Source organism: Bidens hawaiensis, unplaced genomic scaffold (genome assembly GCF_021521415.1).
Source record: "Bidens hawaiensis isolate Kalapana, Puna unplaced genomic scaffold, B.hawaiensis_p1.1 tig00010467_1, whole genome shotgun sequence".
Lineage (NCBI taxonomy): Eukaryota > Viridiplantae > Streptophyta > Magnoliopsida > Asterales > Asteraceae > Bidens > Bidens hawaiensis.
In genome coordinates, this window is record NW_027491799.1 from 683167 (window position 1) to 707656 (window position 24490).

Here is a 24490-nt window from a genome sequence, read left to right on the forward strand (position 1 = left end):
AAGTCATTTTAAAAAGAACCAATTTCATATTTTTATAACATTTAAAAGGATAAAAATTATAATTTACTCAATTATCAAACATAACTACTTTTTTTTCTTTTCTTTTTTTAACTATATCATTATATTCTGCATAAATATCAAGGATTTTCAGAACATACCCAAATTTAAAGGAAATTAAACTATTCACCACATATAATTGTTTATTATATTTTTATAAGTGATTGAGCATGTAAGAAATAAAAAAAGATAATAAAAGTAGAATAAATAAGTATTATGTAAGACAGATTTGGAGAATGAGATGTGTAAGATTTTATTAAGATGCTTAAATTTCTAGAAGAAAATGTGTTTTTAGTCAAATGATTGGTGAAGAGGTAGGTCCCAGCAGAGACCAGTTGGTCCCGCAAGACTCACCTTGAACAGGTACGTCTGCGCAAAGGCCATCTGCTCCCGCAGGACCCACCATGCTCATAGAATCTTACGCGCAGTACGCAAGCTGTACACGCAGGGAAAGCCTCCCAATGGTGAAGTACCCCGCCTGTTCCCGCAGTTGCGGATACAAGCCATCAGGGAAGGCTACCCGCAGACAGCAGAGCTACACGCACAAGACACTAGCTACTTCAGCAGTCACGTGAAGGAATGAGCAAGGCGGGAACAATCCCGCCCAAATGAGCCAGTCTGATTCTGAAAGATCTTTTGTACCATACCTACCAAGGTATGGATAGGACAGACGATCTGACCAGAACAGCCCATGAGCCAATCACAGGGTGACAGCTCACAGACAACAGTGCGAGGAGGAGCACCCTCTAGTACTGTTTGTCACTATTAGCCGCTGCCTACTCACCAACCCTTACTGTGGAGCATGCGCAGCCTACAGTTGGTGGAATAGTGTTACTGTTGGCCGTAACCTATTCACCAACCAGCATGGCCTGCGTACAATCCACAGTAAGTGGGACGTGCATAGTCTACAGTTGGTGGAATAGTGCAGCCGACTTTGTTACTGTTGGCCGTAACCTACCCACCAACCAGTATGGCCTGTGCGTAATCTACTGTTGGTTGAACAGGAATACTATTCAGCCGGCTGTACCTTCTAGAAAACCTACCTTCGGCTATAAATACTCCAACATCTTGGAATGGTAAGATCATCTGCTATCCAGTTATCTAGCAATCTCTTAATATACACTTATATTCAGAGCAACCTAGTCTGATTCTCACGCCGGAGGGTGGTCACAAGGAGGAACCCCCCCCCCCCCTTCTCAGTGACGAGCTTACGGTGTTTGTTTTGCAGGTCTCCTGAAGAACAGCCTTCTCAGCTAGACCTCATTCGTGGGAAACATTACTTAACCCTCAGATTATCTATAATCTGTACCGGGTCACTTAGTGTTTCTTCAATTGGTATGTGGATAGGAAAGCTATGCTCTTATAACTCATGACTAGAGAACATTAGAACTTTAATTTTAGAGCAACTACTGGCCTATTTATTACAAATTTAAAATCAATGGCTTACCAGGTTACTAGCAAGCATAACCATGAGATTGAGTGAATATTACACCACACCAAATCCATATATAAAATCCATTAATCCAACACAAGATAAAGTAAATACTTTATAAACATAAAGGTTTCATTTAGTTAACCACCTCTATATAGCAAGCAACTAAATATGCTGAAAATAGAGGTGGTTAAAAATTATGAGTCTATATATATATATATATATATATATATATATATATATATATATATATGCTTAACTGGGACATTTTTAAGGTCTAAACTCTAATGTTTACATATCAATGTTCTATGATATCCAATATTTAGCATTGAATGTGTAACAAATTTATTCTTCCAACTAATCTCATTATCTAAAACTACAGTCTACAATGCCGAATATCGCTCTGCGTTCCGACATGGTTTCTGGTAATATCGTTGAGAGTCGGGCAGCCAGAAAGAGCCATTGTGAGCTCAAGTTCATCCTTCAACATTTCAATCACTCTTTTAACTCCATACTCGCCCTTTGCAGCCAACCCGTACACCACCGGTCGCCCAATCTGCAATGTTATCAAGTATTGTTTTAAGACATCAATATGAGATTTTTATCTTATTTTCTGGTGAATTTGAACTTTAAAGTACCATAACAGCCTGTGCACCAAGTGCTAAAGCTTTAAATACGTCTGTTCCTCGTCGTACTCCACCGTCAAAGAGAACTGGTATTCTTCCTTGAACTGCAAGTACCACCTGCAAGCAAGCCCAATAAATTTATTAATATTGGATTTGCTTAATGATGATTAAAATTTTAATATGGATCATTACTGATTACTTGTTCTAGAGCATCTATGGTGGCTGGAGTATAATCTAGCTGGCGCGCACCATGATTAGACACTATAATTCCTTCAACGCCTACTTCCATAGCTTTGATGGCTGCCAAGAAAAAATAAGCTAAGATTAGAGGTGGCAAGATGGACGGGTCGAGCAGGCTGAGAAATGAGTTGAATCCGTCGTACCATCCTCAAGAGTGAGTACACCCTTTATCAAAATTGGCAATTTTGTAATGGACTTTAACCAAGCAATGTCCTGCAAAACAAATCATCTGTAACTACTTCTAGGCACCAAAGTTGCAAAAGTCACTAAGCGGACCTCTGCGACCGACTAGGGAGTTGGGAGTACTCGGAGAGTACTCGGACATGGTAAATATAACGAAAATTAGATTTTGGATATTATATCTATCATAAGTTTGTTAATATTTATAACAAAATTGGTGAATATCATTGAAACACATTTTTAAATTATAAATTATTCTAAAAATTGTTAATCGTTAGTTAATAAAATGATATTTGTACTTTCATATTATAGAAATACGAATTATGTTTTATTTTTTTAAGTCAAAATCAGCCCAAGTTCACCAATTAGATGTGATTCTGACTGAGATTGACCACCTTTTATCGATTCTTAGTAATTAGACGGAATTAAAGAAACTTGCCTCGGCGACATACCTTGTAGCGAGTACCTGACCATGTAAACCAACTTTTACAACATTTTCTAGCACACCATATTAAAAAAATAATAATAAATAATAATAATATTGTACCTTCCAAGAAAGAGAAGGATCAAAGCTCATAGATGCAAAAGCTTCAAGATTTGAACCCTTACTCAGCAAATTACAGCATTCCCAACCCATCCTCTAAAATTGTGACACCCGGTAATTTCCCAACCCTATAAACTAAGTAATCAACCTAATAATTAGGTGATTGTGAATATTATGCGCGCTATGTTAGAATCAGCGCGGGCACGTTATGTGCGCCCTGCGCGAGCGCGCTATGTTAGAATCAGCGCGGGCACGTTATGTGCGCCCTGCGCGAGCGCGCTATGTTAGAATCAGCGCGGGCACGTTATGTGCGCCCTGCGCGAGCGCGCTATGTTAGAATCAGCGCGGGCACGTTATGTGTGCCCTGCGCGAGCACGCGATGTAAGAACCAGCGTGGGCATATGTTATATGCGCCATGCGCGAATGTTTTGGCTTTATGTTTTCATGTAACTTAACTTTATGTTGTCTAATGGGTTGACCGTCACGCATGATGCTAAGGCGGGTGCATCCCAAATCGTTTATGCGCGTGCGGAAGGGGAACTAACCTACCCGCATGGCGGGAACTTTGAGAGCTAGTTTGTCTGAAGCTCCAAGATGGAATTGACTTCAACATGACTGATCACTATGTTGAAATACCAAGACCACCTGGAGAATCTACAAATGAAACTCAATGTCCCTGACTGCGAGAAGGTTACGTACCTACCCGCAGCAAAGAAATGTCCTTCACGCAGAAAGCTATGCGCACAAAGCTATACGCACAGAACACTTAGTCTATTCTCCAGATGTAAGGAGGATTATTCCCGCCCAAAAGGAAACAGTAGCGTGTTTCAGAGATTTCCACTTTTTACTGTACAACTGACAAAAGCACCTGAAAAAGCACACTGTAACATGAAAAGTCAACTATCAGCCACCCTACTCCCACCAACCACAGACCTGCATGTCCTGTCCAAATCAAATCAGAATCCTTTATCCACTCCCTAGGACCAATCACCTCCACTTTTAAATAAATAATAATAATTTCCATACTTTATCATCATTACACCTAGATATGAAAAGATTACAATCCCCTAAAGCAAGGGATTGTGTTCCCTTGAGTTTGCCTATAAATATGTGACCTAAATTATCACCCAAACACACTTCAAACTTCTCTCTTAAGAACTGCAAACTTGCACTAATCATCTCCCAAGCATCCGTTGTTTTCATTTCCGATCCTGTTACTAGGTAAGCCGAGATTATAACCTCGAGATCTACTTTCCAACCCTTATATTCTCCTATTTCTTGATCTTAATATATATACTTCTTGTTATTTAATCGTATTCTAGACCTTCAATTCCGAGGCCAACCCCAAGAAAACCCGAATCTCGATTAATCCCTTAACAAGAACCACAGGTGAGTCTCACAGCCCCTATTTTCACTATTTTCACTGTTTTTAAACTGTTTTCGGGGCGAGGGACACGTACTTAAATCACGATTTATCATGGTATACTTACAAGTTATGCAAACGATTGTGTTTAAATTATGTTTCATGATGAGCAATGCAAACGGTTATCTATGGTTTACGATGTATGTGCGCCAGAATTCGAGTAAGTGATCACTTTACCATTGGAACTCTAAGGGTAGGGACTGCTGGTTTGATCCGCCCACTCGTAGGGGTCGCACCTCTTACACAGACGAGTGCCTAGCATGTCACGGGGCAGTACTATGGGATTGAGCCCGCTCGTAGAGGTCGCTCCTCTTACGCAGACGAGCGCCTTGTTTTCCGGCACAACGTTCGCGCGTAACCCGCGGGACGGTATTATTCGCTCGTAGTGGCAGCGCCACTTACACAGACGAGCACGGTTTTTCAGAAGTGTCCGCGCGTAACCCGCGGGACGGTATTACTTATTTCGCTCGTAGTGGCAGCGCCACTTACACAGACGAGCACGGTTTTTCAGAAGTGTCCGCGCGTAACCCGCGGGACGGTATTACTTATTTCGCTCGTAGTGGCAGCGCCACTTACACAGACGAGCACGGTTCCCAGAAATGTTCGCGCGTAACCCGCGGAACGATTTTATCAGAATATGTTATCAGAACTATGTTTTACTAAGCATGTGTTTCAATAATGCTATCAGAATTATGTTTTAGAATGATTTCTATCAAGACTATGATGCAATACGATTTATCAAGTTACTAAAACTTGTGAACTCACTCAGTTTATACTGATTCAAATGTTTCACGTGTCTTTCAGGAGATAACTAGGTAGCGCATGGAGTCACACTTAGAGCACCTCACGCTGAACATCTAAAACTAGCTTTTTGGAAGATTTTAGTTCTATCCCTTCGATGCGCGCGGTTGTTCCCGCCACGCAAAGGGGATATGGCGTGGAAATCTTCAACAATTTTTATACTTGGATGTTTCTATGTAAACTTTAAACAATGTAATGTATTTGTATTAAACATTTCATGCGCAATGAAAATCTTACTTTGAATGTTTTGCAATGGCCCGTGCTTAATTATCAATCCCCACTCGCGCGCGCCCGGCTGTTTCCGCCGCTCAGGGCCGGGTGTGACAGATTGGTATCAGAGCACTGGTTATAGCGAACTAGGAAAAGAAGTTTTAACCTAGACTATAACCGTCGGGGAATCGCATGAAGTATTTTTCAAAGAAAATATTTTCAAAAGAAACTATACACACACTTAGGAACACGGGTCACACAATGTCTAGTGAATAAAGATAAGAACATTATGTGCTCAGAGTACATGCGCTAAGTTTGTTATGTTTTCTCTTTTAAGAACGAGAATGCCTCCAACTAGAGCCAAGGGAATTACCATGTGTAACACCCCGACCAAAGGCGGATTATACATCGGGGCGCCACATATTGCTTCATTACTCGCGACACTATGGGTGTCAATATTTATTAATACACATTTTATCGCGTACGCGCAGCGGGGAAAATAAAGAACATAAATCAAACATAAATCAATATATTATAAATTATAACATTCAAACAACATTAACTTGTCTTGATACATTTTAATTCTAGGTCCAAAAGTAAAAACGTCCTACGTGTCCACAAGCTCCAAAACAGCTACTGCAAACCTGAACATGTGTTAAAATAAACGTCAAACACTTGCGTGTTGGTGAGAAATCAAGTTTAATAGATAATCATAGATAATCACAGTAAATCTGCGCGCAACACGTGTATGTCTAGAGTTTAACAAGGGTGTAATCAGATTGTGATCAAGCCTAAGATAGTTCATAGATCATAGTTCAATCCATGCTCCCAATTGAGCATAAAAACGAGAAAACATCTGTGCAAGTGTAAACAAAGAAAACCGTAAACGATAGGTCTCCCGTGTTCAACTAATGGTACCAACGGAACTGCGGAATAGGCCGAACAAAGCGGTTAATGATACACACATACAAATAAACAGCCAAGTAAACGTCCTCAACACATGGGATACTGCGCGACTAAAGTTCATAAACAAGTTTAAGACTCAAGTTTTGTATGAACACATGAACATCCCAAAGCATTTAAAATAAAAAGGGATTAGATACGAGATAACTCACATGATAAACGATGCGGTGATAGATAAAGCAAGAACCAACTTTAAACAAGCACAAGTTAACCTATAAATAAGATTATTGTTTTAATGATTTGTTTTAAGTCTTGATTATAAGTTAGCATAATTAATAAGTAAACTATTATATATAATATATATTACCGGAAAAGCAGGAAGAACAAGGAGGAAGACGGAGGCAGAGAGGAAGACGGCAGAGAGAGCAAGGAGCAAGAGAACAGGAGAGATTAAGTGTTTTGTGTGTGATGTGTTAGGAAAAATAATACTATTATTTATAGAGAAACCCTAGGGAACACAATCCTAGAAAAGGGGAAAAGATCTCAAAAAGCAAAAGATATCAAAAAGCATAAGAATCCAAAAGCAAAAGATATCAAAAGATATGGCAGCTGCAGGGGGCAAGATAAAGCTGACAGGGAACAGTAACAGGCATGGGCGGTTCAAATAAAGGTACTGGATAAAGCTTGGCAAAAGCAGATCTCAAAAGATAATGTCAGTCACTTTTTCTACCAACCAATGGGGGTTGGTACGCATGCTGCGCCGAAAGTAACTATTCAGACATAAAGCAGATTAGGTCAACAGCTCAAAAGATAAGACAACACAAAAGCAAACGGCTAGATTTAAACAGAAGATACAAGGGTTAAGCGCGGGAAGGCTGAGTGCGCGAGCGCGAGGGCTGGCACAACAATCCTTAGCGCACTGCGGGAAGAATCACAAATCCTTAGCGTGCTGCGTGAAGAACAAGAATTCTAAGCGCATCGCGGGAAGAACATACATTCTTAGCGCATTGCGGGAAGAACATGCATTCTTAGCGCGCTGCGAGAAGAGTTCTCTTCACGCATCGCAGGAACAAGATGTCTTCACGCAGGCTTCCATGTAAGGAGTCTGGCGCGTGGAGCTGCAGACATCCTTAGGCGGAAAGAACCAAAGGACAAGAGGGAAGAGAAGGCGGAAAGAGAGAAGGAAGAGGGAGGGGACGGCGGAAAGAAAGAGGGAGAAAGAGGCGGGCAGGAAATATATATTATTATTAAAAATAAAATACAAGTATAAATATTAAATAATAAAAGAGAGATCGGGTCAGAGAAACGGTACCTGGGTCGGGTCGGATCGGGGCAGATGTCACAGTCTCCCCTACTTTAAGAAATTTCGTCCCGAAATTTATCTCGAAGTAGGTTGCGCAGAGAACAGGTGCGGGTACTTGATCTTCATTTGATCTTCCCTTTCCCATGTAAACTCGGCTCCGCGCTTGGACTCCCAGCGAACTTTCACGATAGGGATACGACTGCGCTTGGTTTGCTTAACCTCGCGATCCATAATCTCAACAGGCTTCTCAATGAAATGCATGGATTCATCAACTTGAACTTCATCAAGTGGAATGTGAAGGTTCTCGTCAGCTAAACACTTCTTGAGATTGGAAACATGGAACGTTGGATGCACATTACTGAGCGCGAGCGGCAGGTCAAGTCTGTAGGCAACTTTTCCCACACGCGCGAGAATCTTGAATGGACCAACATAACGAGGAGCAAGCTTACCCTTCTTCCCAAAGCGGACAACACCTTTCCAAGGCGACACTTTGAGGAGAACAAGATCACCAACTTGAAATTCGAGAGGCTTTCGCCTACGATCTGCGTAACTCTTCTGTCGGCTTCTGGCAGTCAGCAAATGATCACGGATCTTGGCGATTTTATCGGTTGTCTCTTGAACAAGTTCGGGTCCTGTGATTTGAGTTTCACCCACTTCGCTCCAACAAATCGGGGAGCGGCACTTACGACCGTAAAGTGCTTCAAATGGGGCCATACCGATACTGGAATGATAGCTGTTGTTATAAGAAACTCGATCAAAGGCAGGTGTGAATCCCAATTACCTCCAAAATCAAGAACACAAGATCGGAGCATATCCTCAAGAGTTTGAATAGTTCGCTCAGACTGACCGTCAGTCTGAGGATGATATGTCGTACTCATGTCCAAGCGAGTTCCTAGCGCAGATTGGAGAGATTTCCAAAAGCGAGATATAAAACGGCCATCGCGATCGGATATGATGCTCAAAGGAGTACCATGGCGGCAGACAATTTCCTTGACATAAAGCTGCGCGAGATGCTCAACACGGTAGTTTTCACGAATGGGCAGAAAGTGAGCAGATTTAGTCAATCGATCCACTATTACCCAGATGCTATCATGTTTGCTTGCTGTCAAAGGTAACTTGGTAATAAAGTCCATCGCTATACCTTCCCATTTCCACGTAGGAATTTCTGGTTGTTCGAGCAAACCAGATGGGCGCTGGTGTTCAGCTTTAACTTTAGAACAAGTCAGGCACTTAGCTACGAACACAGCAATATCCTTTTTCATACCGGGCCACCAATAAGTTATGCGCAAATCCTTGTACATCTTATCAGCGCCGGGATGAATAGAATACCGAGATTTGTGCGCTTCACTCAGGATATCAGCGCGAAGATTCTCATCACAAGGGATCCAGATGCGATTGAGATAGCAGAGAATTCCACTCAGATTAGGGACAAAGAGTGCTTCCGCGCCACACGCTAACTCGGCGCGAAGGTTACCATTACTGATGGATGCGCGCTGCGCGTCACGAATACGCGATTCAAGGTTGCTTTGAATCGGCGCGAAGTGAAGCTGGGTGCGCGGCAAGATACAGTTAAGTTGGCAGGGTTTTCGGCTGAGCGCATCGGCTACCACATTAGCCTTACCAGGATGATACCGGATCTCACAATCGTAATCGCTGATGAGTTCGTTCCATCGGCGTTGCCTCATGTTAAGTTCCTTTTGATCAAAGATATGCTGAAGGCTTTTATGGTCAGTGTAAAGGATACACTTAGTACCATAAAGGTAGTGTCTCCAGATCTTCAAGGCAAAAACAACTGCACCAAGCTCGAGGTCGTGAGTTGTATAATTCTTTTCATGAACCTTAAGTTGCCTTGATGCGTAAGCGATAACCTTGCCTCGTTGCATAAGAACACAACCGAGACCTTGGTTGGATGCATCGCAATACACGACAAAATCATCATTACCCTCAGGTAGCGCAAGAACAGGAGCTTCACACAACAAACGCTTGAGCGTTAGAAAGGCTTCTTCTTGCTTCGAGCCCCAAATATACGGTTTACCTTTGTGCGTCAGAGCTGTTAAAGGCAAAGCGATCTTTGAGAAGTTCGAAATGAAACGCCGGTAATAACCAGCTAAGCCCAGAAAGGAACGGATCTCAGAAGGAGAGGATGGCGTAATCCAGTTCTTGATTGCTTCAATCTTGGATGGGTCGACATGAATACCCATCTTGTTTACAACATGACCAAGAAACTGTACTTCATCAGACCAAAATTCACACTTGGAAAGCTTAGCATAGAGTTGCTCGGCTCTAAGCTTTTGCAATACCAATCGGAGATGTTGCTCATGCTCGGTCTTGGTCTTAGAATACACCAGAACATCATCGATAAACACGATCACGAATTTATCCAAGAAAGGCCTACACACCCGATTCATAAGATCCATGAAAACGGCGGGTGCGTTGGTTAGACCGAAGGACATGACCAAGAATTCAAAATGGCCATAACGAGTACGAAAAGCAGTCTTCGGAACATCTTCATCGCGGATACGCAACTGATGATAACCAGAACGGAGATCGATCTTCGAGAAACAGGAGGCACCTTGGAGTTGATCAAAGAGGTCGTCAATACGCGGTAAGGGATACCGGTTTTTAATGGTGAGTTTGTTCAACTCGCGGTAATCAATACACATGCGAAACGATCCATCTTTCTTTTTAACGAACAACACCGGAGCACCCCAGGGCGAAGAGCTAGGGCGAATGAATCCTTTAGCAGTCAACTCTTGGAGTTGGCTGGCCAATTCTTGCATCTCAGCGGGTGCAAGACGGTAAGGAGATTTAGCAACGGGGGAAGCACCAGGGACAAGATCAACACGAAACTCGACTTCACGAGCGGGAGGGATACCAGGAAGATCATCAGGAAAAACTTCAGGAAAATCACGCACAACAGGGATATCGCGAAGCTTCTTTCCTTCATCGGGTTTAACCACATGGGCTAGAAATGCAATACACTTCTTCCGCATGAGTCTTTGGGCTTCGGCGCAAGACATAAGTTTAAGACCACTGGAGGGTTTTTCGCCGTAGATATGAAGATCACCATTTTCTCGAGGTATGCGAATCAATTTCTTGGCGCAAATAACTTCGGCGCGATTCTTCGAGAGCCAGTCCATACCAATGATAACATCAAAGCTTCCAAGAGGCATAGGGATGAGGTCGATCAGAAAATCGTTTTCGTTAAGGTTAAGCGTGCAATCTTTAATTACCGAGTTTATTAAAACAGTTTCGCCATTAGCCAATTCAACTGAAAAATCTTCTTTTAAGTCATCGCGCGGTCGCGCAAGCTTCTGCTCGAAGGCGCGAGAGATAAAACTTCGATCGGCGCCAGTATCAAAAAGCATAGATGCATAAAATCCGTTAAGCAAAAATGTACCATTAACTACGTCGTTATTCGCTTGCGCTTGGTGCGCGGTTATGTTAAAAGCTCGGCCACGCGTCACTTGGTTCGAAATTTGGTTCACCGGATTCGCTTGAGTAATCTGAACTTGTAGCCTTGGGCACGCGTTCCGGAAATGACTTGGATCACCGCAGTTAAAGCACGATCTGGGTCGTGGGTTTTGGTAAGTTGGCTGTGGGTTCTGCGGGTAAGCTGGTGGTGTTGGCGCAATCGGATTGGAGGGAGGGGTTCTACAGTACTCAACGGAGTGACCTACGCGGCCACATCGGTTACATTGTCGACACGGGACTTGAGGTGGGTGATGAAGTCTACAGGTTGGGCAAAAGGGTTGGTTTCCTGTGTAAGGTTTCTTAGTTGGCGGGGCAGGGAGTGCGGGATTGGTTAAGGCATAGTTGTGGACTACAGGAGGTGCTGGGTAGGTTGACAGTGGGTTAGGCGCGTAAACTGGAGGTTGATAAATGGGTTGTTGGACAATGGGCGGGTTGGTAAGCGCATAGGCTTGTCTGCGCCTACGTTTCTGGTTATGGTTTGAGGGTTCTGGTTTGGTTTCTGTTGGTTCAGGGACAGTCTTGGTGGGTTTGGTCTTCTCAGTTCCCCGCAGGAACAGGGTTCCTGCTCTGACATGGTTGTCGCTGAGCACAGCGGCCAATTCGATGGCGTCAGAGAGGGTAACTGGGTTTCTGGCCCATACAGAATCTTGAATTTCCATGGGGAGACCCCCAAGGAATTTCTCGATGGCTCGGCGGGAAGGGGTAACAAGGTGAGGGACCAGTAAGCTTAGCTCGTGGAAGCGCGTCGCGTACTCGCGCGCTTCACCGCTGTATTGCTTCAAGTTCCAGAATTCTTCCTCCAGGCGCTTAACTTCGTTGGGAGGGCAGAATTCTCGCGTAAGAATTTCCTTGAATTCCTCCCATGTCATGCTAGAAGCAGCCTCTGCGCCACGCGCATGAGCTACTCCATTCCACCATGTAAGCGCTCTGGATTCCAGGACACTGGAAGCATATAGGGTTCGTCTTTCTGAGGGGCATTGGGTATGGAGGAAAGTGTTTTCAATCTTCTCAAGCCATTGGAGCATCACGGTGGCTCCTTCAAGACCTGTGAACTTCGGAGGGTTACCCGCATTAAAGGACTTAATGTTATAACTGGAGGTATTAGCATTGTTTTGGCTCAAAGCTTGGGCTATTGCGGCGGCCATTTCCTGGGAACGTTGCTGTCTACGCATGCGCGAGGCTTCTCTTCTCTGAAATCGGCGAGATAGCGGAGGCATTCTATAAAAATTTTAATTTTAGTTAATATCTTGGTTTTAGCGCAAAGTTTTAATCTTATAAAGCTTGGTTTCACGGAGTTAGATACTATCAAAAGTTAAAGTAAAATAAATGATCCTAAATGCAGACTTAATAAAGGTAACAAATTCGAATCAAGAACCGACAATTCACGTATCACCATGACTTTCTGAATTCCCGATTTAAAATATACGAGCAAACGAGTATTGGAGATTGACGATTCATGTATCACCATGACTTTTCAATCCTCAATATAAAACATACAAGAAAATGAGTATTGGAGGTTGACAATTCATGTATCACCATGACTTTTCAAGTCTCCAACCTCAGAACATAATCGTAAATGGAAATTGAAAATCAACTATTCATGTATCACCATGACTTTTCGGATTTTCAACCCCAACAAACGAATATGTAAGTAAAATCAATAAAAATCGAAATTCAACAAAAGTCGAAATATCGCGGAATAAAATCATATACTGCGCAAGCGCGAGCATATTCATAAATAACGAGTAATTAACAATAAGCGCGCAAACATGAGATTTCTCTCATGCGCGAGAAGGGACTCTTAGGTATTCTAGGCCGTTACGTCTAACCACCTATCCTAAAGTCAACGAGCTCTGATACCAATCTGTAACACCCCGACCAAAGGCGGATTATACATCGGGGCGCCACATATTGCTTCATTACTCGCGACACTATGGGTGTCAATATTTATTAATACACATTTTATCGCGTACGCGCAGCGGGGAAAATAAAGAACATAAATCAAACATAAATCAATATATTATAAATTATAACATTCAAACAACATTAACTTGTCTTGATACATTTTAATTCTAGGTCCAAAAGTAAAAACGTCCTACGTGTCCACAAGCTCCAAAACAGCTACTGCAAACCTGAACATGTGTTAAAATAAACGTCAAACACTTGCGTGTTGGTGAGAAATCAAGTTTAATAGATAATCATAGATAATCACAGTAAATCTGCGCGCAACACGTGTATGTCTAGAGTTTAACAAGGGTGTAATCAGATTGTGATCAAGCCTAAGATAGTTCATAGATCATAGTTCAATCCATGCTCCCAATTGAGCATAAAAACGAGAAAACATCTGTGCAAGTGTAAACAAAGAAAACCGTAAACGATAGGTCTCCCGTGTTCAACTAATGGTACCAACGGAACTGCGGAATAGGCCGAACAAAGCGGTTAATGATACACACATACAAATAAACAGCCAAGTAAACGTCCTCAACACATGGGATACTGCGCGACTAAAGTTCATAAACAAGTTTAAGACTCAAGTTTTGTATGAACACATGAACATCCCAAAGCATTTAAAATAAAAAGGGATTAGATACGAGATAACTCACATGATAAACGATGCGGTGATAGATAAAGCAAGAACCAACTTTAAACAAGCACAAGTTAACCTATAAATAAGATTATTGTTTTAATGATTTGTTTTAAGTCTTGATTATAAGTTAGCATAATTAATAAGTAAACTATTATATATAATATATATTACCGGAAAAGCAGGAAGAACAAGGAGGAAGACGGAGGCAGAGAGGAAGACGGCAGAGAGAGCAAGGAGCAAGAGAACAGGAGAGATTAAGTGTTTTGTGTGTGATGTGTTAGGAAAAATAATACTATTATTTATAGAGAAACCCTAGGGAACACAATCCTAGAAAAGGGGAAAAGATCTCAAAAAGCAAAAGATATCAAAAAGCATAAGAATCCAAAAGCAAAAGATATCAAAAGATATGGCAGCTGCAGGGGGCAAGATAAAGCTGACAGGGAACAGTAACAGGCATGGGCGGTTCAAATAAAGGTACTGGATAAAGCTTGGCAAAAGCAGATCTCAAAAGATAATGTCAGTCACTTTTTCTACCAACCAATGGGGGTTGGTACGCATGCTGCGCCGAAAGTAACTATTCAGACATAAAGCAGATTAGGTCAACAGCTCAAAAGATAAGACAACACAAAAGCAAACGGCTAGATTTAAACAGAAGATACAAGGGTTAAGCGCGGGAAGGCTGAGTGCGCGAGCGCGAGGGCTGGCACAACAATCCTTAGCGCACTGCGGGAAGAATCACAAATCCTTAGCGTGCTGCGTGAAGAACAAGAATTCTAAGCGCATCGCGGGAAGAACATACATTCTTAGCGCATTGCGGGAAGAACATGCATTCTTAGCGCGCTGCGAGAAGAGTTCTCTTCACGCATCGCAGGAACAAGATGTCTTCACGCAGGCTTCCATGTAAGGAGTCTGGCGCGTGGAGCTGCAGACATCCTTAGGCGGAAAGAACCAAAGGACAAGAGGGAAGAGAAGGCGGAAAGAGAGAAGGAAGAGGGAGGGGACGGCGGAAAGAAAGAGGGAGAAAGAGGCGGGCAGGAAATATATATTATTATTAAAAATAAAATACAAGTATAAATATTAAATAATAAAAGAGAGATCGGGTCAGAGAAACGGGTACCTGGGTCGGGTCGGATCGGGGCAGATGTCACACCATGACACCCGAGGAACTCGCGGAAATAATCGCACAGGCGATCGCGACACATGAGGCCAGCAAGGCCGAATCTAGTCAGGGTCGTCAGAACGAGACCCTAGAACCCGAATCAGGAGCCTTGGACAAAGGGTGCTCCTATAAGACATTTATGGCCTGTAGGCCTTGGCCATTCAAGGGTACCGAAGGGGCCATTGGGCTCTACAACTGGATTGACAAGATGGAGACAGTTCTCTCCATTAGCAGATGTAGTGAGAACCAGAAGGTCCTTTACGCGACCTGCATGTTCCAAGAAGCAGCTTCGTCTTGGTGGAAGCTTCAAGTGAAGACTTTGGGGCGAGAAGTTGCTCTTCACAAGACCTGGGAGGAACTGAAGGAAATGTTGATGAGAAAGTTCTGCTCTCGCGCAGAAATTCAGAGTCTGCAACAGGAATTCTGGAACCACACCATGATAGGAACGGATATCGACGCCTACAACAACCGGTTCAACGAGCTTTGCCAGTTGGTACCAGACATGGCAAACACGGAGGAAAAGAAGATCGAGAGGTATATCTTTGGGTTACCTCATGTTGTTAGGGTTCCGCTCAACGCCGCAGCGCCCCCAACCTTTGATGAGGCGGTAGCGCAGGCCATCACCCTTACAAGGGATACGGTCCGTGCGGGTATGTTGACTACGCGCGGAAACGAGCAGCGAACCTCTGACTCCAAGAGGAAATGGAACTCTCACCACCGAGGGTCCGACTCCAAGCAGCCACCGTTCAAGAAGCAGGAGAGCGCAAGGGTTTACGCGATCCAAGCCGCGGAGCCATCAAGGAAAGGATACAGCGGGCCTTATCCATGGTGCAACAAATGCAAGTTTCACCACGAGGGTGAGTGCGCGAGCGTCATATGCGCCAAGTGTAACAGGTCAGGGCACAAGACGGTGAATTGCCGTGCTAAGGAAGCAGGAGCCAGTGACAACTGCTACGCATGCGGAAAACCAGGGCATTTCAGTCGGGATTGCCCACAAAAGGGAAACCAAGCTCGCGGGAGAGCTTTTGTGATCGGCGCAGGCGAAGCTAAAGAAGAGCCGAATGTGGTAACCGGTACGTTTTTGCTTAACGGCCATTTTGCATCTGTCTTATTTGATACTGGCGCTGACCTAAGTTTTATATCCGCTGAGTTTAAAGACTCCCTAGGCTTAGCAACCAGTAGGCTAGACACACCTTATACTATAGAACTAGCCAATGGTAGGAAGTTATGCGCGAACGAAAGAACTGAACAATGTGTAATAGTCATGGGAGGTCACGGGTTCAATATTAACTTGTTGCCAATAGACTTGGGAAGTTTTGACATTGTGGTAGGTATGGATTGGTTAGTCGAGAACCACGCGGAGGTTATTTGCCATGAGAAGCAGGTTCGGATCCCACTGTTGAACGGAGAAACCTTGGTGATTCAAGGGGAAAGAAGGGGAGTTGCGACGAAACTGATTTCGTGCCTAAAGGCGCGCAAGTGCCTAAGGAAAGGGTGCTACGCCTTCCTGGCGCATGTAGTAGAGAAGAAAGGAGATGAGCGAAGAATTGAAGACTTACCAGTAGTGCGCGAATTTCCAGAAGTTTTTCCTGAAGATTTGCCCGGATTACCGCCGCCGCGACAAGTCGAATTTCGTATTGATTTAGTCCCAGGAGCTGCGCCAGTAGCTCGAGCGCCTTATCGATTAGCTCCATCTGAGATGCAAGAGCTATCCAATCAGCTACAGGAACTATTGGATAAGGGTTTCATACGCCCAAGCTTCTCACCTTGGGGAGCTCCAGTACTGTTTGTAAAGAAGAAGGATGGTTCCTTCCGGATGTGTATTGACTACAGGGAGCTGAACAAGCTGACAGTCAAGAATCGGTACCCCTTACCGAGGATTGACGACTTATTTGACCAGTTGCAGGGATCCAGTTATTATTCGAAGATAGATCTACGGTCAGGATACCACCAACTTAGGGTCCATGAGGAAGATGTGCCGAAAACAGCCTTCCGAACTAGATACGGCCATTATGAGTTCTTAGTGATGCCTTTCGGGCTAACTAATGCGCCGGCTGTATTCATGGATCTGATGAACCGCGTGTGCAAACCATACTTGGATAAGTTTGTGATTGTATTTATAGATGACATTCTGATTTACTCTCGGACCAAGGCCGAGCATGAGCGACACCTGAGATTGATTTTGGAATTGTTGAGGAAAGAAAAGTTGTATGCGAAGTTTTCCAAGTGTGAGTTTTGGCTTAGAGAAGTTCACTTTCTCGGTCACGTTGTAAACGAGAAAGGAATACACGTTGATCCTTCCAAAGTCAAGGCCATCGAAAACTGGGAAGCGCCAAAAACCCCAACTGAGGTGAGGCAATTCCTAGGACTAGCTGGCTACTATCGACGCTTCATTGAGAACTTCTCCAAGATAGCTCTACCTCTGACCGCGCTAACTCAGAAAGACAAGAAGTTTGTTTGGGGCGAAAATCAGGAAGCGGCATTTCAAATGTTGAAACAGAAGTTATGTAGTGCGCCAATTTTGTCTCTGCCCGAGGGGACGGATGACATCGTCGTTTACTGCGACGCTTCACATCAGGGACTCGGATGTGTCCTTATGCAGCGAGATAAAGTCATAGCGTATGCCTCGCGCCAACTCAAGGCCAATGAAAAGAACTACACAACGCATGATCTGGAACTTGGAGCGGTTGTCTTCGCGTTAAAGATTTGGCGCCATTACCTCTATGGTACAAAGTGTATAATCTTTACGGATCACAAGAGCCTTCAACATATATTTGATCAAAAGGATTTAAACATGAGGCAACGAAGATGGGTGGAGTTGTTGAATGATTATGACTGTGAAATTAAGTACCACCCTGGAAAGGCGAATGTGGTAGCAGACGCGCTAAGTAGGAAGGAGCGAATAAAAACGCTACGAGTCAAGGCTCTAAGGTTGACCATTCGCGCAGATCTCTCTACCCGCATCCGAGACGCTCAGCAAGAAGCCTTGAAACCAGAGTTTGTTAAAAACGAATCCCTTGGGGGTATGATTAAGAATTTGGAGATCAAGGAAAACGACACTCGATATTTTGCTAACCGCATATGGGTCCCTCTCAAGGGAGGATTGCGCGAGCAAGTATTAAACGAAGCTCACAAGACGCGGTATTCCGTACATCCTGGCGCAGACAAGATGTACCAAGATGTTAAAGTGCTGTATTGGTGGCCCAATCTTAAAGGCGCCATCGCGACGTATGTCAGTAAGTGCCTGACGTGTTCGAAGGTAAAGGCTGAATACCAGAAGCCGTCGGGGTTACTTCAGCAGCCAGAAATTCCCATGTGGAAGTGGGAACAAATCTCTATGGACTTCATCACCAAACTGCCAAGGACACCTGGGGGTTACGACACTATCTGGGTTATTGTAGATCGGCTAACTAAGACAGCGCACTTCCTGCCGATCAAGGAAACCGATAAGATGGAAAAGTTAGCCCGATTGTATATTCGAGAAGTAGTTTCAAAACATGGAGTCCCAGTGTCCATCATTTCTGATAGAGATAGTCGGTTCACCTCAAGGTTTTGGAGATCGTTACAAGGGGCTTTAGGTACTCGTCTTGACATGAGTACGGCATATCATCCCCAAACGGATGGACAAAGCGAGCGAACAATCCAGACATTGGAAGATATGCTGCGCGCGTGCGCAATCGATTTCGGAGGTAGCTGGGATACTCACCTCCCATTGGTTGAATTTTCTTACAACAACAGTTATCACACAAGCCTCAAGGCTGCGCCGTTTGAAGCTTTGTATGGGCGCAAGTGTAGATCCCCACTGTGCTGGGCTGAAGTGGGTGACAAGCAAATGACTGGTCCAGAATTGATCCAAGAAACAACAGACAAGATTTTTCAGATACGGGATCGCCTTAAGACAGCGCGCGACAGACAGAAGAGCTACGCAGATGTGCGAAGAAAACCGTTGGAGTTTCAAGTAGGGGATAGAGTACTTTTGAAAGTCTCTCCATGGAAAGGAGTCCCCCGTTTCGGCAAGCGAGGAAAGTTGAATCCGCGCTACATTGGACCATTTGAGATCCTGGAAAGGATCGTTCCGGTTGCTTATAAACTCCGTTTACCCGCCGAACTCAGTGGAGTTCATGATACGTTTCATGTGTCCAACCTCAAAAAGTGTTTATCTGACGAAACGTTGATTTTACCGTTGGAAGAGATTCACATCGACAAACAACTGCACTTCGTAGAAGAACCTATAGCAGTAACCGATTGGAAAGAACAAAAGTTACGCAGAAGCAAAATCAAGTTAGTAAAGGTTCAATGGAACTCAAGGCGTGGGCCTGAATTCACTTGGGAAAGAGAAGATCAAATACGCAAGAAATACCCACACCTCTTTCAGAGCATGGCTTCTGCCAGCAACGTCTCCTAAATTTCGGGACGAAATTCTCTTAACAGGGGGAAAATGTGACACCCGGTAATTTCCCAACCCTATAAACTAAGTAATCAACCTAATAATTAGGTGATTGTGAATATTATGCGCGCTATGTTAGAATCAGCGCGGGCACGTTATGTGCGCCCTACGCGAGCGCGCTATGTTAGAATCAGCGCGGGCACGTTATGTGCGCCCTGCGCGAGCGCGCTATGTTAGAATCAGCGCGGGCACGTTATGTGCGCCCTGCGCGAGCGCGCTATGTTAGAATCAGCGCGGGCACGTTATGTGTGCCCTGCGCGAGCACGCGATGTAAGAACCAGCGTGGGCATATGTTTTGGCATATGTAAGAACAATATGCGCCATGTGCGAATGTTTTGGCTTTATGTTTTCATGTAACTTAACTTTATGTTGTCTAATGGGTTGACCGTCACGCATGATGCTAAGGCGGGTGCATCCCAAATCGTTTATGCGCGTGCGGAAGGGGAACTAACCTACCCGCATGGCGGGAACATTGAGAGCTAGTTTGTCTGAAGCTCCAAGATGGAATTGACTTCAACATGACTGATCACTATGTTGAAATACCAAGACCACCTGGAGAATCTACAAATGAAACTCAATGTCCCTGACTGCGAGAAGGTTACGTACCTACCCGCAGCAAAGAAATGTCCTTCACGCAGAAAGCTATGCGCACAAAGCTATACGCACAGAACACTTAGTCTATTCTCCAGATGTAAGGAGGATTATTCCCGCCCAAAAGGAAACAGTAGCGTGTTTCAGAGATTTCCACTTTTTACTGTACAACTGACAAAAGCACCTGAAAAAGCACACTGTAACATGAAAAGTCAACTATCAGCCACCCTACTCCCACCAACCACAGACCTGCATGTCCTGTCCAAATCAAATCAGAATCCTTTATCCACTCCCTAGGACCAATCACCTCCACTTTTAAATAAATAATAATAATTTCCATACTTTATCATCATTACACCTAGATATGAAAAGATTACAATCCCCTAAAGCAAGGGATTGTGTTCCCTTGAGTTTGCCTATAAATATGTGACCTAAATTATCACCCAAACACACTTCAAACTTCTCTCTTAAGAACTGCAAACTTGCACTAATCATCTCCCAAGCATCCGTTGTTTTCATTTCCGATCCTGTTACTAGGTAAGCCGAGATTATAACCTCGAGATCTACTTTCCAACCCTTATATTCTCCTATTTCTTGATCTTAATATATATACTTCTTGTTATTTAATCGTATTCTAGACCTTCAATTCCGAGGCCAACCCCAAGAAAACCCGAATCTCGATTAATCCCTTAACAAGAACCACAGGTGAGTCTCACAGCCCCTATTTTCACTATTTTCACTGTTTTTAAACTGTTTTCGGGGCGAGGGACACGTACTTAAATCACGATTTATCATGGTATACTTACAAGTTATGCAAACGATTGTGTTTAAATTATGTTTCATGATGAGCAATGCAAACGGTTATCTATGGTTTACGATGTATGTGCGCCAGAATTCGAGTAAGTGATCACTTTACCATTGGAACTCTAAGGGTAGGGACTGCTGGTTTGATCCGCCCACTCGTAGGGGTCGCACCTCTTACACAGACGAGTGCCTAGCATGTCACGGGGCAGTACTATGGGATTGAGCCCGCTCGTAGAGGTCGCTCCTCTTACGCAGACGAGCGCCTTGTTTTCCGGCACAACGTCCGCGCGTAACCCGCGGGACGGTATTATTCGCTCGTAGTGGCAGCGCCACTTACACAGACGAGCACGGTTTTTCAGAAGTGTCCGCGCGTAACCCGCGGGACGGTATTACTTATTTCGCTCGTAGTGGCAGCGCCACTTACACAGACGAGCACGGTTTTTCAGAAGTGTCCGCGCGTAACCCGCGGGACGGTATTACTTATTTCGCTCGTAGTGGCAGCGCCACTTACACAGACGAGCACGGTTCCCAGAAATGTTCGCGCGTAACCCGCGGAACGATTTTATCAGAATATGTTATCAGAACTATGTTTTACTAAGCATGTGTTTCAATAATGCTATCAGAATTATGTTTTAGAATGATTTCTATCAAGACTATGATGCAATACGATTTATCAAGTTACTAAAACTTGTGAACTCACTCAGTTTATACTGATTCAAATGTTTCACGTGTCTTTCAGGAGATAACTAGGTAGCGCATGGAGTCACACTTAGAGCACCTCACGCTGAACATCTAAAACTAGCTTTTTGGAAGATTTTAGTTCTATCCCTTCGATGCGCGCGGTTGTTCCCGCCACGCAAAGGGGATATGACGTGGAAATCTTCAACAATTTTTATGCTTGGATGTTTCTATGTAAACTTTAAACAATGTAATGTATTTGTATTAAACATTTCATGCGCAATGAAAATCTTACTTTGAATGTTTTGCAATGGCCCGTGCTTAATTATCAATCCCCACTCGCGCGCGCCCGGCTGTTTCCGCAGCTCAGGGCCGGGTGTGACAAAAATTATGTGAGTAGGATTTGTAAATTATAGGATGGGGTTGTGAGTGTAAATTATAGGGTGGAGAGAGAAAAGATAGTGAATTTGGGGAAAAGGTAGTGATTTTTTTGTAAATTATAGGGTGGAGAGAGAAACTGTAAGAGCATTCTCACCCCACCCTCTATTTCTAAACCAAAAATTACACTAAAACTCATTACATTTTCTCTCTCTATTTCAATTGAATAATACTTTTTATACCTTTTATCATTACTTTTTCTCTTTCTTTCACTCACAACCACTCTCAAAACATATTAAAAAATTATAGGGGATGAACAGTAACTTTTCAAATATACAGAAAAATCACTAATTTTTCTAAAATATAAAAACTCTTTACTCACAACACCCTGAATTACTCTCTAAATTAAAAAAAACACCATTCACATTAAATGAAGGGTTGGATGAGAATGCTCTAATGAAAAAGGTATAAAAAATATTATTTAATTGAATAGGAGAGAGAAATGTAGTGTTTTTTAGTATAATTATATGATATATTTGGATATAGGGATAGGAAATGGGACGAGAATGCTCTAATGTATTGACCAATAAAAATAAATGCATAATAAGGAACCCTGAAAGACCAACATACAAAAAATAATGATTTCACTTACATCATGAACTTGAGTTGACATAAGACCTACAAAATTCTTCAGCTGAGGTGCAATCATTCTACATGAAATGTTGCAAGGTTAATTACTTATTTAAAAAAAGAATAAAATTTAACAAAAAACAAAGGGTTAATTATACCATAGAAAAACCACTATGCTTTCTTAGCTTTCAAAAATAAGTCCCCGAATATTAAAGTCCCTCAACTTGTGAAAATATAGACGTCAAGGTGACTTTTAACTATTTTTTGTGTATCATAGTCCATAGAATCGGCTAAAATCCACGTACTTTTGACTTTTTAAAATGATGTCTTGTTAACTCTTAAATCTGTCAAAATTTGATAATGTGACTTTTAAGAGTTAACAAACATTATTTGACATTTGTTTTTACATATGTACATTTTAGACAAGTTCACGGACTTTAATATAGAAAGATTACCTTTGTGATTTTCTCGTGTGTTTCTTATACAAGTCGAGGGGCTTTAATATACAAAATTAGGAAAAGTACTTTACGGTGAAAAATAAGAAACTATATTGGAGTTTTATGGTATTAAGTATTAACCCGGATATACACACAATTTTATGCGATGTTTTACTTGTTTTTTATATCAGCCTCCCTACGACCGAGTTTAGGGGAATCAGCAGTAAGAAGAATAGCTTTGAAACCATTTGTTTCAGCTCTTTTCACCATCAAAGCAGATATGTCACGTCTCTTGTGCACCTAAAAACAAATCCAAAATAACATAGCCTTTCACACAAAAACTAAAAACTTGATCGAACACGACAATAGAGTCATGAAGATTTGAGATTTCATACATATAACTGAAAGAATCGAACAGCATTGCAGCTGGAAGCAACTTCCTCAATTGTGCATGTAGCTGAGAAAGATAATCCCTGGAACAGAAATAATAAAAAAATAAAATAACAAAAGTAATTTAGAAAGCCGCAATTGTAGCAATAAAACTACCATTATGACATTACATGCAGCCGCTGCTTTGGCGGTCAAGATCTCTCCTGAAAAATACAATCAATAGTCACAAACACACAAGAAAATATTTACTAAACATGAAATTATGGGTGTTAAACGGTTGTGTCCGTGGGTTGGCAGGTTGACACGAACATGACCGATGTTTTTTTTTATTTCTTTTGCATATTTTAGTATAAAGTTATATAAAACAGTTGCGTTTAAACTATGGAACCTGTTGCTCATTTTTTTCTATCTTTCAAATGTATTCTTGCAGAAAATACCCAATCAGTTTAAATTATAACATAATTTTACATAAATTACCCGATCAGTTTAAGAAATCTGCGAATTATGAATTTCGTACCTTCTGGATGTGCCAACTTATGCATAGAAGTTGGAGCAATCATAATTGGTGCAGAAGTTTTGTAGCCCAATATGGTTGTTGACATATCTATTTTACTCACATCCTCAAGAATTCTAGGCCTGATGCTGTTTATAAGATAAAATGTTGTTAAAAAGATAATAATGTATATGATAGCAGTATAATAAAGTTAATAATATCTTACGTAATTCGTTTAAACGCTTCGACATTTTGTCTGAGTGTGTGCTCATCCTCAGCTCCACCAGCAAAGAAGTCATAATACATTTTTGGAAGAGCTTGTTTTGCCAATTCTTGATATTCCTTCACATTCACTGGTTCATCACCCATTCTGATCACTTTTGTTTATGGTATCAAGAATTGTGATTAGTTTGAGCTTATATGTGTATACGTGTATGTAAACCGTTTTAACATGGAATTAAAAATCACATGGCCTATTTAACTCATTTATTTTTTATTTTATTAAAATGTGTTTTATGTAATTTAAATTGGTCTGGTATCTTATGAAAAAATTAAAATCTAAAAAGGAAATTGACACGCTATATTATAATTAAAATGTAATTGTTTTATATAAATTTGTATTTTTTGTTATAAAAACGTAAATTTAAAGTAATAATAGGTGAATTGATAATTAAATAAATAACTTTATGGTTAACATGCGGGC

General features: G+C 42.3%; 1 protein-coding gene across 1 annotated transcript; it reads right to left on the minus strand.

Annotated features, from left to right (window-relative positions):
• Nucleotides 1-1865: 1865 nt before the first annotated feature.
• On the minus strand, nucleotides 1866-24168 carry LOC143535389 (peroxisomal (S)-2-hydroxyacid oxidase GLO4-like). The gene is made up of 11 exons (XM_077029656.1): nucleotides 24014-24168; nucleotides 23812-23936; nucleotides 23451-23497; nucleotides 23300-23377; nucleotides 23080-23204; nucleotides 22460-22547; nucleotides 3083-3175; nucleotides 2499-2568; nucleotides 2315-2415; nucleotides 2128-2232; nucleotides 1866-2045 (listed from the first exon to the last, which is right to left on the minus strand). The coding sequence occupies exons 1-11, from the start codon at nucleotides 24154-24156 to the stop codon at nucleotides 1866-1868; spliced, it is 1155 nt and encodes a 384-aa protein (XP_076885771.1). The 5' UTR covers nucleotides 24157-24168.
• Nucleotides 24169-24490: the final 322 nt, after the last annotated feature.

Coding starts and splice junctions, on each gene's coding strand:
- LOC143535389 (XM_077029656.1), bottom strand. CDS start 24,156: ATGGGTGATGAACCAGTGAATGTGAAGGAATATCAAGAATTGGCAAAA. Junction 23,378..23,450: donor CTGCATGTAATGTCATAATG/GTAGTTTTATTG, acceptor TTTCTGTTCCAG/GGATTATCTTTCTCAGCTAC. Junction 2,233..2,314: donor CCATAGATGCTCTAGAACAA/GTAATCAGTAAT, acceptor GCTTGCTTGCAG/GTGGTACTTGCAGTTCAAGG.